The sequence below is a fragment of the Malania oleifera genome, chromosome 2 (assembly GCF_029873635.1).
Source record: "Malania oleifera isolate guangnan ecotype guangnan chromosome 2, ASM2987363v1, whole genome shotgun sequence".
NCBI lineage: Eukaryota > Viridiplantae > Streptophyta > Magnoliopsida > Santalales > Ximeniaceae > Malania > Malania oleifera.
In genome coordinates, this window is record NC_080418.1 from 151,026,518 (window position 1) to 151,038,706 (window position 12,189).

General features: G+C 36.5%; 3 protein-coding genes across 9 annotated transcripts in view; 2 read left to right on the forward strand and 1 right to left on the reverse strand.

Moving 5' to 3' along the window:
* The window catches only part of LOC131147789 (glucosidase 2 subunit beta), a 31,169-nt gene extending 29,959 nt beyond the window's left edge, over positions 1-1,210 (forward strand). The window contains exons 14-17 of one of the 3 annotated variants that reach the window (XM_058097359.1): positions 428-489; positions 568-619; positions 697-799; positions 887-1,210. In XM_058097359.1, coding sequence (XP_057953342.1) covers positions 428-489; positions 568-619; positions 697-759 — 177 coding nt within the window. In that variant the 3' untranslated portion in view covers positions 760-799; positions 887-1,210. The remainder of the gene's footprint in view (positions 1-427; positions 490-567; positions 620-696; positions 800-886) is intronic. The other 2 variants (XM_058097360.1, XM_058097361.1) reach the window with 2 other exon arrangements.
* A 1,482-nt stretch (positions 1,211-2,692) lies between these two features.
* On the forward strand, positions 2,693-6,176 carry LOC131147790 (pyruvate kinase, cytosolic isozyme-like). 3 transcript variants are annotated; one of them, XM_058097364.1, is made up of 4 exons: positions 2,719-3,058; positions 4,462-4,923; positions 5,167-5,695; positions 5,760-6,176. In XM_058097364.1, exons 1-4 carry the CDS (start codon positions 2,825-2,827, stop codon positions 5,813-5,815), a joined length of 1,281 nt encoding a protein of 426 aa, XP_057953347.1. In that variant the 5' UTR covers positions 2,719-2,824; the 3' UTR covers positions 5,816-6,176. The 3 variants fall into 3 exon arrangements, with proteins under 3 accessions (XP_057953345.1, XP_057953347.1, XP_057953346.1); XM_058097363.1 differs by having other exon boundaries at positions 5,167-5,672; XM_058097362.1 differs by having other exon boundaries at positions 2,693-3,058; positions 5,167-6,176.
* Positions 6,177-6,543: 367 nt separating this feature from the next.
* Positions 6,544-8,856, reverse strand: LOC131147791 (E3 ubiquitin-protein ligase SIRP1-like). 3 transcript variants are annotated; one of them, XM_058097365.1, is made up of 2 exons: positions 8,645-8,856; positions 6,544-7,799 (listed from the first exon to the last, which is right to left on the reverse strand). In XM_058097365.1, the coding sequence occupies exon 2, from the start codon at positions 7,793-7,795 to the stop codon at positions 6,704-6,706; it is 1,092 nt and encodes a 363-aa protein (XP_057953348.1). In that variant the 5' UTR covers positions 7,796-7,799; positions 8,645-8,856; the 3' UTR covers positions 6,544-6,703. The 3 variants fall into 3 exon arrangements, with proteins under 3 accessions (XP_057953348.1, XP_057953349.1, XP_057953350.1); XM_058097366.1 differs by having other exon boundaries at positions 8,364-8,809; XM_058097367.1 differs by lacking the exon at positions 8,645-8,856 and adding an exon at positions 8,224-8,593.
* Positions 8,857-12,189: the final 3,333 nt, after the last annotated feature.

Here is a 12,189-nt window from a genome sequence, read left to right on the forward strand (position 1 = left end):
GACAGTTTGCGAATCAATTTCTTTTGTGGTGAGACTCACTATATAAATTCTGAAATGTAATGCATGAATGTGCTTTTGAAATGGTCAATGTAGTTCAAGCAGATGCTTCAGCACATTTAGGACATAATGAGTGAACATATTTTGGCCTTTCAATTTTCCTTAGAAGATTTGAATTAGTATCATAATGGGATGAATAAATCTACCAAGGTATTCCATCTTTTGTGTTCTGTAATAAATTCTGTCTCCCAATACATTTGGGTCTAACGTGGCAATCCCCAATTTGAGGCCCAAGCCCTTGTGATAATGTGTTGACACCTGGCATTAGAAGTGGGATGGGTGGGGTCGAGAGCAATTTTTACTGTTGACAAATCAGATATTATGTATGACCATTTCAAGATCTGCAATTCAGTGGGTGTTTCTTTCACAGGTCAGGTTAAGATGTGGGTTGAAAAATGAGATTGTTGATGTGGATGAACCAAGCCGATGCGAGTACATCTCTCTCTCTGTCTTTGTCTCTCTCTGTCTGTCTGTCTCTCTCTCTCTCTAAGCTGTTGTATGACATGGCAGATATGTAGCTCTGTTATATACCCCTGCTCTTTGCCTAGAAGAAAAACTTAAGGTACCTATTCCATTTTATTGCCGGCTTGTTTTCTGATTTGGGCCATCTTATTTAGTGAGAATGCGTAATTGTGACAGGAATTACAACATAAACTGGACTCGATGAACAAGGAACTGCCAGAGAGTCATGACGAGCTTTAAACCGTCCTTATGGAACTGACCCAGTAAAAAATGTTACGGAGTATGCTGAATGCTTAAGTTGATTGTGTCACGGAGTTGCTGCAGATTGTGCTAACCTCCTAAAACAATTCTCTGTTGTCATTTTCAGGGAGAATCATCTTGAATGATATTTAGATGCATGGTGCAGCCTTTTTTGTCAGGTTGTCAATCGAAGGTAGCCTCGTTAAGAATTTATGATTTGTGGATGACATTGATTTAATGGCAGTTGTTTTATTGGGAGGGGTGGACTGAGGCTTTTGAGCATGAGAGATTGTGAGTAGAGGTCCACGAAATTCTGATAATGTTGGGAGTATGTTGAATTGAGGTTTAGAATAATAAAATCACTGAGGATGGCACTGTTGCTGTTGTGAAACATTTTGAAATTGGGCTTACAAGAATATATTAGTTTTTATGGAACTTTAATTATTTATTATTTTTACTCTCTCTCTCTCTCTCTCTCTCTCTCAACTGTATCAAGTGTCTCGCGGTGCGAGGAGTTGAGATTGGGGAAGCTTGGAATTATGTGAGTGAAAAAAAAGAGCGGTGCAGCTGGGATGTTGTTTGTTTTGTTTTGTTCTGTTTCCGTGGGAGCGAGAGGCAGGGGAGGGTTAATGTTGCAAATAAATAAATGGTCAGAGAGAGGGGATATGTTTGTTTGTTTCTGTCTGTACGGCGAGAGGCAAGGTGTGGTTTAATGTGATGTTGTAGTTCACTAGTTCGTAAATAAATAAATGGGAAAGATGCCCATTTGCCCATTTGTGTAACGAACCTGACAGTGTGATGTATAATTGATGAATTATAGACAGGCAAATGGAATGAATGAACGGAGATCTATGGTTGCAATTCGAAGAAAAAAATGGGAACGGTGGAGCTACAGGTTGGCTGGCTCCAAAGCAACACAGATTCCCAATTTTCTATATCCCCCCTCATTCCCACGAACCACTATGTACCCTTTGACAACTTGTAAAAACTTGCTTCTAGAATACCCATATGGTGGGCATTTTTAAGCACAGCAAATAATAGATTTATCTCAAAATTATACCCACAGATTTATCTAGAAAATTATACGCATTGTGCAGGCCACTAATAATAGCAAGAGATGAAGTTGGTAATAAAAGATAAAATGGGCTTCGGCCCACAGCAATTTGCCAAACTGGGTTTGATGCAAAGGTGAATGAACATGGATGGTCGTCGTCAATCACCAAAAGGCTGCTTTATATATTCATATTCAAATGCTTTTCATTCGAGTTCCTTGGGTTTTGTAGGTGATACAAAATTACCAAACATATGGTTGGGTGTGCATAGGGTAAAACATGCTTTTTCTCACAAATTTATACCCCCATATGAGAAGTTGGCAATGTACTTGAATTCTATTATCGTTGAAAAACACAGACACAGGCATGTCATACGGCGGGTGTTTTCCTTTGGAATGGAAGGAAACATGCATGCCTGTCTTATTGACAGGAAAATAGTTTGAAAGGAGAATGTCATCTTAATAATTTAACACTATAAAAATTATTTTATATTAAATAAATAGTATGAACCTAATCACAAGAAAAAGAAAGCACAAATTTGAAGGAAAAATATTATAATTATAATTATAATTTTAAAAAAAGAAATCTCATAAAATTTGAGATAATATCATTGTGACCTATTTGGATCAAGAATTTTGATTGGAAAAAGGAAATGAAAATAAGAAGGAAACTTATTTTTCACTAAAATAAAAATTTAATTTAAAAAAATATTAAAATCATATTTTTATTCATTAATTTATTATATTTTTATTTTCTTTTTAACTTTCCTTATAACCAAAAAAAAAAAAAAAAAAAAAAAAATTCTTTCATACTTTCCTTCCTTACCTCTCCTTTAACAGTACCAGTAACATATATAAACATACTTCCCGCCGAAGAAAGGCATCTATTCTCACCCTGCACGAAATCTTTCTCTTCCCTTCCGGGTCCATTCCCCTGCTGCTATAAATACCTGAAGCATCATTCATCCCTAATAGAGAACCAGAGAGAGCTTTGAAGGAATAAGAACAACGGAAATGATGAGCAGCCAAGTGGGAGTGGGGAAGAAGCCTAAGACCAAGATTGTCTGCACCCTGGGACCAGCGTCAAGGTCTGTTCCTATGGTGGAGAAGCTTTTGAGGGCAGGCATGAACGTCGCCCGCTTCAACTTCTCCCACGGATCTCACGCCTACCACCAGGAAACCCTCAATAATCTCAGGGCCGCCATGAACAACACCGGCCTTCTCTGTGCTGTCATGCTCGATACCAAGGTATGCCTATATCTCTATTTATATTAATATTAAGGGCTTTCTAGTTTTTAGGACTTTGTTTTGATTTGCTTTTTCAATGAAAAAGATTTTGACTCGATTTGGCGTTTTCTGAAGGGGGTGGGGTTGGTTGATTTTGTTTCTTCTTCCGATGTGAATTTGGATCCTTCCCCTCCTGCTTTTACGGCGGAGTGGGGGGCAGTCTTCAGAATTGACCTGTTCCGTGTGATTGATATCTGATGTTGATGTTGATGTTTGTGATTGATCTCTGAGGTTTGTGGGCTGAGAACAGTCATTAGGTCCTCATGAGATGGGTTCGTCCTTTTATGCACGATAGTTTCCAATTATTTCTTGCTATCTTCTTTGTTGGTCACAGATTGAGGTCCCTTTCCTCTCTTCTCTTCCATTGTGCGAGTTTTATTTTGGTTATTTACTGTCAGAGGGACATAGATTTTAGGAGTTCAACCTTGGTTGGATGCTTCTTCCTATTTTTAATTTTTTGTTGGTACTTATTATGGAGGCGATCTTTTTCCATGTTTGTTCAATGGTCATGGCTCTCAGACTCTTTAAATATCCGCACACTTGCTTCAGTGTCGATTTGATGGGAAGGATCTATCGTGAAATATAACATTTGGTATTTAATATTGTCACTTTCATAGCTAAGCTACCATTGCATTCGCTTGCTTTCTAAAGTCCCAGTGAAGTTTTTCTTCATTTCCAATTTCTGAATTGCACCAACTTAGAAGGTTCATGAAAATTGATTTAGTGTGCTACGAACTAAGAACCCTCAAAATATATTCTCAACAAGTGATCTTAAAGGATGTGATCACCCTCCATTCTAGGCTTCTTTTTGGGTCCACTCTTGTGTTTTTTTTTCCCTAGAGTTTATCACCCTTTGACCTTCAAAGGGATTAGAAGACAACTCTATTTTAATGTTTCTATTATTGATTTTTATAGTTGCACCGTTATCCAGTACTTCTTGTCCTCTTCTCTTGTACTTTGTTTCAATTTTTAATAAAATTTTCTCTTATACAAAAAAACAAAAAAAAAATGTGATCACCCTTCATTACATTTTTATTGTTGACCCTTATTACACTACCAAGAACTGAATATTAATGTTGCATATGTGGTAAAAATCCTCATCATTTAGTTGCCTTCGTATAATGAAGGCCCCAAATGCATTTTTGTTGAACGCTTGAAATCCTGACTATCCTCTCTCTCTCTCTCTCTCTCTCTCTCTCTCACACACACACACACACACACAAAATAGCTTCCATGTTATTCAAGCTTTTTTCCCTCCATTTAGCCATCCCTAAGGGCAAGATTTTAGAGGGTGAGGTCGATAAATTCAAAGCTAAGAAAATTTCTTGTACTTCAACTGCTCATTTCATTTTACAATATCACAGGGTCCGGAGATTCGAACTGGGCTTTTGAAGGATGGCAAGCCCATCAATCTAAAACAGGGACAAGAGATCACAATATCAACTGATTATAGCATTAAGGGCGATGAGAACATGATTTGCATGAGCTACAACAAGTTGGCTGAGGATGTAAAGCCACAGAGTGTGATACTATGTTCTGATGGCACAATCACATTTACAATTCTCTCGTGTGACATAGAATCAGGTCTGGTAAGATGCCGTTGTGAGAACTCTGCAGTTCTTGGCGAGAGGAAGAATGTCAATCTTCCTGGGATTATTGTGGACCTCCCAACTTTGACAGAGAAAGATCAGGAAGATATCTTAGAATGGGGAATCCCCAATAAAATAGACATGATTGCTTTGTCATTTGTTCGCAAAGGTTCAGACCTCGTTGAAGTTCGAAAGTTGCTAGGAAAGCATGCAAAAAATATCCTTCTTATGTCAAAGGTTTGTTTAATTTTGTGCAACAATTTTAGTTGTCTTGATTAGCTCAACTAACTAGTTGAATTTGGGAATTATCTTCCAGTTAGAATGATTGAAATTCACCAAAATATAAAAAATAAGTATCAGGATGAGACTTGAGATTGGTTGAACAATAGCCCATGTTAGAAAAGAAAAATAAAGACAAAAGTACAACTGTTGTAGATTTCTCCTTTCCCATATCTTTTAATTTTTCTATTGATTCATTAGGTTGAAAATCAAGAAGGGGTGGCAAATTTTGATGAAATCCTTGCCAATTCAGATGCATTTATGGTGGCAAGAGGTGACCTTGGCATGGAAATTCCAATTGAAAAGATTTTTTTGGCACAGAAGGTGATGATCTACAAGTGCAACATCCAAGGAAAACCTGTTGTTACTGCAACCCAGATGCTGGAATCCATGATAAAATCTCCTAGGCCGACTCGAGCTGAAGCCACCGATGTTGCCAATGCAGTTCTAGATGGTACAGACTGTGTGATGTTGAGTGGTGAAACAGCTGCTGGAGCTTACCCAGAACTTGCAGTTCAGACTATGGCTAAGATTTGCATAGAAGCAGAAAGCACACTCAATTACGGAGATGTCTTCAGAAGGATTATGGAAAATGCACCGGTTCCTATGAGCCCCTTAGAGAGTCTGGCTGCTTCTGCTGTTAGAACAGCAAACTCTTCTAGGGCAGCTCTTATATTGGTCCTGACCAGAGGAGGAAGTACTGCTAAGTTGGTTGCTAAATACCGGCCTGGTATGCCTATATTGTCTGTGGTTGTTCCTGAAATAAAGACTGATTCCTTTGATTGGTCGTGCAGTGATGAAGCTCCGGCAAGGCATAGCCTTATTTTTCGGGGATTGGTTCCACTTTTAAGCACAGGATCTGCAAGGGCTTCTCATGCAGAGTCAACCGAAGAAGCATTGGAATTTGCCATTCAACATGCGAAGGAAAATTGTCTATGTAAGAATGGTGATTCTGTTGTGGCTCTTCACCGAATTGGATCGGCTTCTGTAATCAAGATCTCAACCGTGACGTGAAGATCATTTTGATGGGCTTCTTTCTTTTCAGCCACTTTGATTAAAGGTGGAGAGTAGATTTTTCAGATGAGGGGAAATTGTCTTTTTTTTTTTTTGTTTTTTTTTGTTTTTACTATTTTGATTTGGTTCCTGTTTTCGGAGGAGACTTGATTAGGAATTCTATTATTATATTTTCCCTGAGAATTCATGGCCCAAAAGTGAATTCAGTTAAGAGGTGATATCTAAATGATAGTGCATCAAGCTACTACTCTAAAACCACCATCCCTAATCTTCCAATCTTTTATTTAGTTTTATATGGGAGAACATATATTCAGCACCTTCCAGTCTATAAGCAAGTGGGAAGGAGTGGTACTCTTGACATGGGCATATTATGAAAGTGTATATCATCACGAAGAGTTGGTCCATGTTAAATGGCTCCACGTCTATCTACATAATACCAATTCAAATAGGCAGAAAGTCCATTCCATCATTTACAGCATTTTGAGTTGCCTCAAAGAAACCACACAAAGAAAAGAAAACCAGAATCAAGTAATAAACGGAGCTTAGACGAGATGGTCCTAGAGAGATGGAAATTTGTAGTTTTTAAATTCAGATCAAGTAAAATAAATATGGAACATGCAACTTCCCAGATTTAGATTTAGTCAAACACTATTTACATAAGCAAGGCATTGACATCCAAACAACAAAGAAGAGAAAAAAAATACCCGAATGAACTCATTAAAATTCAACTCTCATTTGTGCGAGAAGCACCTCCACGAAAATTTGATGATGATGAAGAACCGACAGAGGAAGAATTCCCACCACCACCTGAGGAAAACAACCCATTAAATGGCCACAGGATTGAAAATCTTCTCCCATTTCCGTTCCTCACATCCCCATTCTCTTGCCCTTCACCACCACCACCACTATGACTGTTGCTGTTCCTCTCCCCCCTGCTGTTACCATTACTATCGGAGGAATCCAACTTGGATTCCTCAGCAGGCATCAGAAATCTGCAAACAGGACAAGAACTATGAAGCTCCAGCCATGGCAGAATACACCCACTGTGGAATTTATGCTTGCAGGGCATTTCCCTTGCCTCTGCCCCGATCTCAAAATCATCCAAACACACTGAGCATTGCACATGCTCCTCCACCGTCACAGTGGGCATTGCTTCCACTGCCTTTTTTCGTGCTGGTGGAGTGCCATATCTGTTTGGATCATTCTCTGCCAGATGTTGCAGTAACAAATCTAATCCAGGGCCAATGAAATAGTCCCCGAGGGATCCAACTCGGCTCTGATTAGGATTTTGGGCTTGATTTGAATCATAGGAACCTTGAACAATGATAGTTTGATTGGAGGGATTAATTAGAATGAAGCGTTCTCTGTCTCTATTGCCCTCGAGATTCTCCAATTCGGATGGCATTCCAGCTCGAATGCCTTGAAGCAATTGAAGAATGGTAGCAGAGCTTCTTCTCCGCCTCCGGATGATCGAGTCGAGCTCCCGATCAAGTTCTGTCTCTCCCCTTCCCCTGTGCTGTCCCTCATCACCATCATTCTCATCCTCATCATCTTCTAATCCATGTATCAATCTTTGACGGCGACGGGGACCACCCATAATGCCCAACAAGATTGGAGCCCAGAGGGAGAGGGCTCGATCTGAGCCTAAATCAGGGTGAGTATCATTATCATGAGGATGATTATCCCTTGTGCTGCTGTTTAGTTCCTCCACAAATCCATTTCGACAGAAGGGGCATTTGATCTCAACTTCCATAATAGGGTTCACCACCTGAGAGCACATGTGACACCAATACCTCCCACCCACAGCTTCCTCCATCTCTCTGCATCACAAGAAGCAAGCAGTGCATCAAACACAAACAGTTAATCAAGAAAGAACCTCAACTACCCTCTTCAATATCACAACATTACGACAATAAAAAATATTCAAGCTTTTGTATGATTTTAGCAGATCTGAGCGATGAAACTCAGGCTCCAACCGCAATTTACTATTCAAAGAAATGAAATTTCATAATTTCATGACCAAACAATCTCGAGCCTTAGATTTGAAATTGTGTGGATTTATACAAAATACAATTTCATAATTGAGTTTTATGGAATTTCAGAAAAATTCAAATCCAAGAACCTCTCAAACTTAGCTAGCAAAAAAGAATTTTTAAATTTAGATGACAACAAAAACAAGAAACAAAATCAAGGAATAATAATTGACGATGATGAAATAAGCAAAATTACAAATTGGTTAGATACCTTCATTCACAACAAATTCATAGATCAAATTGATAACAAGCAGACGAACTCCGAAACATTGGAAACAAAAAAAAGAAGAAAAAAATAGAGAGGGATCATCAGATACGGATGGGACAAGTAATCGAAGAGTTCTACCCTACCAAGACGATTGAAACAAAGCCACCGCAGCCACAAATCACCACCGAGTATCTAAAAACCCAAAATCAGACACAACAGAAAAATCCGGATGCGTCGTCGTCATCGCAAATCAACATTAGAAGATTATATATCACACAATTGCAATAATTAATGGGAAGAAAATACAAACACAAAATTCGAATTTTATTAATTAATTAATGAATTTTTTCAAATTAAAAAAAAAACCGAAAAACAAACAAACAACTGAAGAGATCTAAACTTCAAAAAGGAAAGAGAATTTTACCCAGAAAGAGAGAGAATGCAACCACAAAAGGGGAGGCGTGTCGTTTCGATTTGTAATGAATATATGGGATTCCAAGGGGAAAAGGAAAGAGGATGGAGTAACTACAAAACAATTCCAATACCAGAAATGAATGAGAGAGAGAGAGAGAGAGAGAGGGCAAACGCGTCTCTCTTCTCCACCCTCCCTTTTCCTTTTTCCCTTTTTTTTAGTTTACTTTATGTATTTGGTTTCCATATTTAAGGTTTAAGTAAATTACATTTTAAAAAAAATTTATGTGTTGTAAATGAAATAAAAGAGGAATATAAAAAAGAAACTTTGGAACTATAGAAATTCAATAGTCTAGTTTTTTAGGAACTAAATGTTACTATCTTATTATCTCATTTTGCTGTAAAATATGTCTTTATATAGGCAAATACATTGATATTCCAAAAGCTAACCACATGATGAACCATTATGTGTGCATACCAAGGTTGTAACCTATTATCTAGATAATCATTCACATAAATATACATATTTTACAACACTATGCCTATTTGGAGTATATTTAAGTCGAGCCAAGTCTGTATAGTAGGGTAATTAAATTCAACTCAACTTGAAAATCTTAACCTTGAAGCTTGACTTGAACGATTATACACCTATTTGAAGTTGAGTTTGCATATATTGAGTCAAATTGAGTTATGAAGCAACTTAAGTTTGTCTGAGTAAACTTAACCCATTTACACTCCTTGAGTGCAATTAGAATTGTTTAAAGACTTGTTCAACCCACTTCACTCACTAAAGTCAACCCAACTCAATCTTAAGAAATAATTTTAAATTTTGTGTGAGTTGTTGGCAGGTCCAATTCGAAATAGCTTGAATATATAGATTGGGTTACGAGTTGAGTGTGCAACCACGCAACTCGTTCTAAATCAAATATAAACAATATAAATGCATAATAATAATAATAATAATAATAATAATAATAATAATAATAATAATAATAATAAGGGGATTTAAATATTATGTTAGTTTTAGTGCAACCCCAAGAGGGGGGGTGAATTGGGTATTTATAATTTATCGTCTAGGTCTACTGGTTTTAACAATAGTATTACACAAGCCTAGGGTCAATTTATGTGATTAACAAATAAACATACACGTACAATAAAAGTAAAGTGCAGAAAAGTAAACAGTACACGCAATATGTTATCGAGGTTCGGCCAAATTGCCTACGTCCGCGCCTTGGCTACACCAGCACAAGGATTCCACTAAGGCTCACTTAACGGGTAGAGCAGCACCGGTTACAACCAGGTCAATTCAAGGAGTTGACCTCAACCAACACGCTTTACCAGGATGACGCACATAACTTTATTAATCGGGTCTAAGCCAGTCTGGGACTATTCCATAGGGTTAGTCTCCCTCTTCAGGCCTGCGCCTGGAATACAACCAATATGTATAAAATTTGTATACGAAAATACACTTCTACATAAGTAGATATGTGCACCAGTACAACTCAATCAATATTGCAAGCACGAATGATATATAAATATGCTCAGTGCTCTAATGTGTGCTAAACACTCAATCAAGTATAGATTATCAGTCCAAATTTAGAGTGTATATCAAAACAAGATTTGAAACACAACACATGAATGATACAAAATCAGATCAGTGTTTCAAATATACTAAGCAAGTTGATTCAAACAAACTCAATAAGATATTTCAATATGCAAAGCTCAATGAAGTGTTTGAAAAACTAGCTTTTGAAAAAAATTTTGCACATAAAAATATAGGTTTTGGTATCTTGCAATGAAAATGCAAGAACCACAACCCTCAAAGTCTTCCCACACAAGATTTATCAAGTGAAATCGGTGGAAGAACTTTAATGCTAAACTCTCAAAGAAAATCAATCAAGCAATAATACAAGTGATATTAATGTTTTTTTAGATGAGAAATACTATATATATTAATTATGAATGACACTTTTATACTAGTATTTTCAAGGGTATGAATTTACAAAATTGTAACTTTATGTTCCATATTAATTTTTCTTATTCTTCTTTTAAAAAAACTAAAGTTATCAACACTACCCAACTCATCTGGTAATTAAATTGATTCAAGATAAACTAAAATATATTGGATTTGACTTAGAAATAGATTTTCACCAAATCAAAGAGATGGACTTGTAACAACCCAAAAATTATATGCATGGAAGTGTTAAAAAAATTAAAATTAAAATTAATTATTATTTTATTAAATTAAATAAAAAATAAAAAAATTAATAATGATATAAAATTTATTTTTGTATATATATATATAGTATGGATAGGATCAATTCTGAACCATCCATAACATTCCAGAGATCAGAATTCAAATTGAATTCTGAAACTAAACAAGCCCCACTTGCAAGCCTCTCTCATTTTCCTCTCTCTCTCTCTCTCTCTCTCTCTCTCTCTCTCTCTCTCTCTCTCTCTCTCTCTCTCAGGCTTCCTTTTTTCTCTCTTTATTTTTCCTCCATCTGTAAGCTGAATCAAAAAACGAATACCACCATGAGGTCCCGACTTGATCCTTAGCAAGTTAATCGGAGCAAATTTTAGGTTTGAGCTTCCTAAGTACCACTCTAAGGCTATGGTAAGGTGAATAAATTATGTCAGGAATTTTTATAAATTAACCGATTAAATTATAATGAGACTACAGGAATTATATATATGTTTTTCTGAATATTTTGGCATATGAAAATTGAATTTTGGATGATGATGATGATGATGATTATTATTATTATTATTATGAGTTGATTAAACTGGCATTTGTGAGCTTAGGAATTTTATAATAATTGTATTTCAAAGTTTAACCGATTAAATTAAAGTATGTGATTTCTGGATTATTGTAGTAAATTTTCTAAATGATTTGATCGGTTAAAATTATTGGTTTGATTTATTATGCGTATTTTGTAAAGAATTAAAGTAAGTAGGGTTAGTTATCTCCATTTTTCCTTTAAAATACATATTTTGAGTTAGATAAATAGTGAAGATGATTAAGCCTATGTTTTTAGTAAAATAGATATGGAGTATAGAACGACCGATTTTCCAATAGTTTATATAATTATGAGAAACACTCAAATCGTGTGGCATGAGGAAGAGTATTATTGTTTAATTAAAATTATGAGTTTATAGTTTGATATAATGGTATATTGGACTTGTGTTGGTGTTATATATTTTCTAAAATGGTTGAAAACAATGCATGTATAGTAACTGTTTATAGTGGCGTATAGACCACAGGTGGTTTTATTAAATTGTAAAGTGTAGTTTAAGAACTCCGATGAACCACAGAACACTCGGTACCGTAGTTACAGTAATGAAGAGTTTAGTGCAACCACACGTCTCTGAAAGAGAGTGTTGGTATTGAATAGTCGATTGGGCCAGTAAAGTGTAGAGTTCCCACCTGGAGTCTAGACTAGCTATAGGATGACCATTCGTACTAGCAGACATACAGTATAGTTGACTTAACTTGGTGGCAGGCCGGCTAAGGTTAAGTTCAGCCTACAGGCTGCACAACCCTTCATGGGCGGAAGC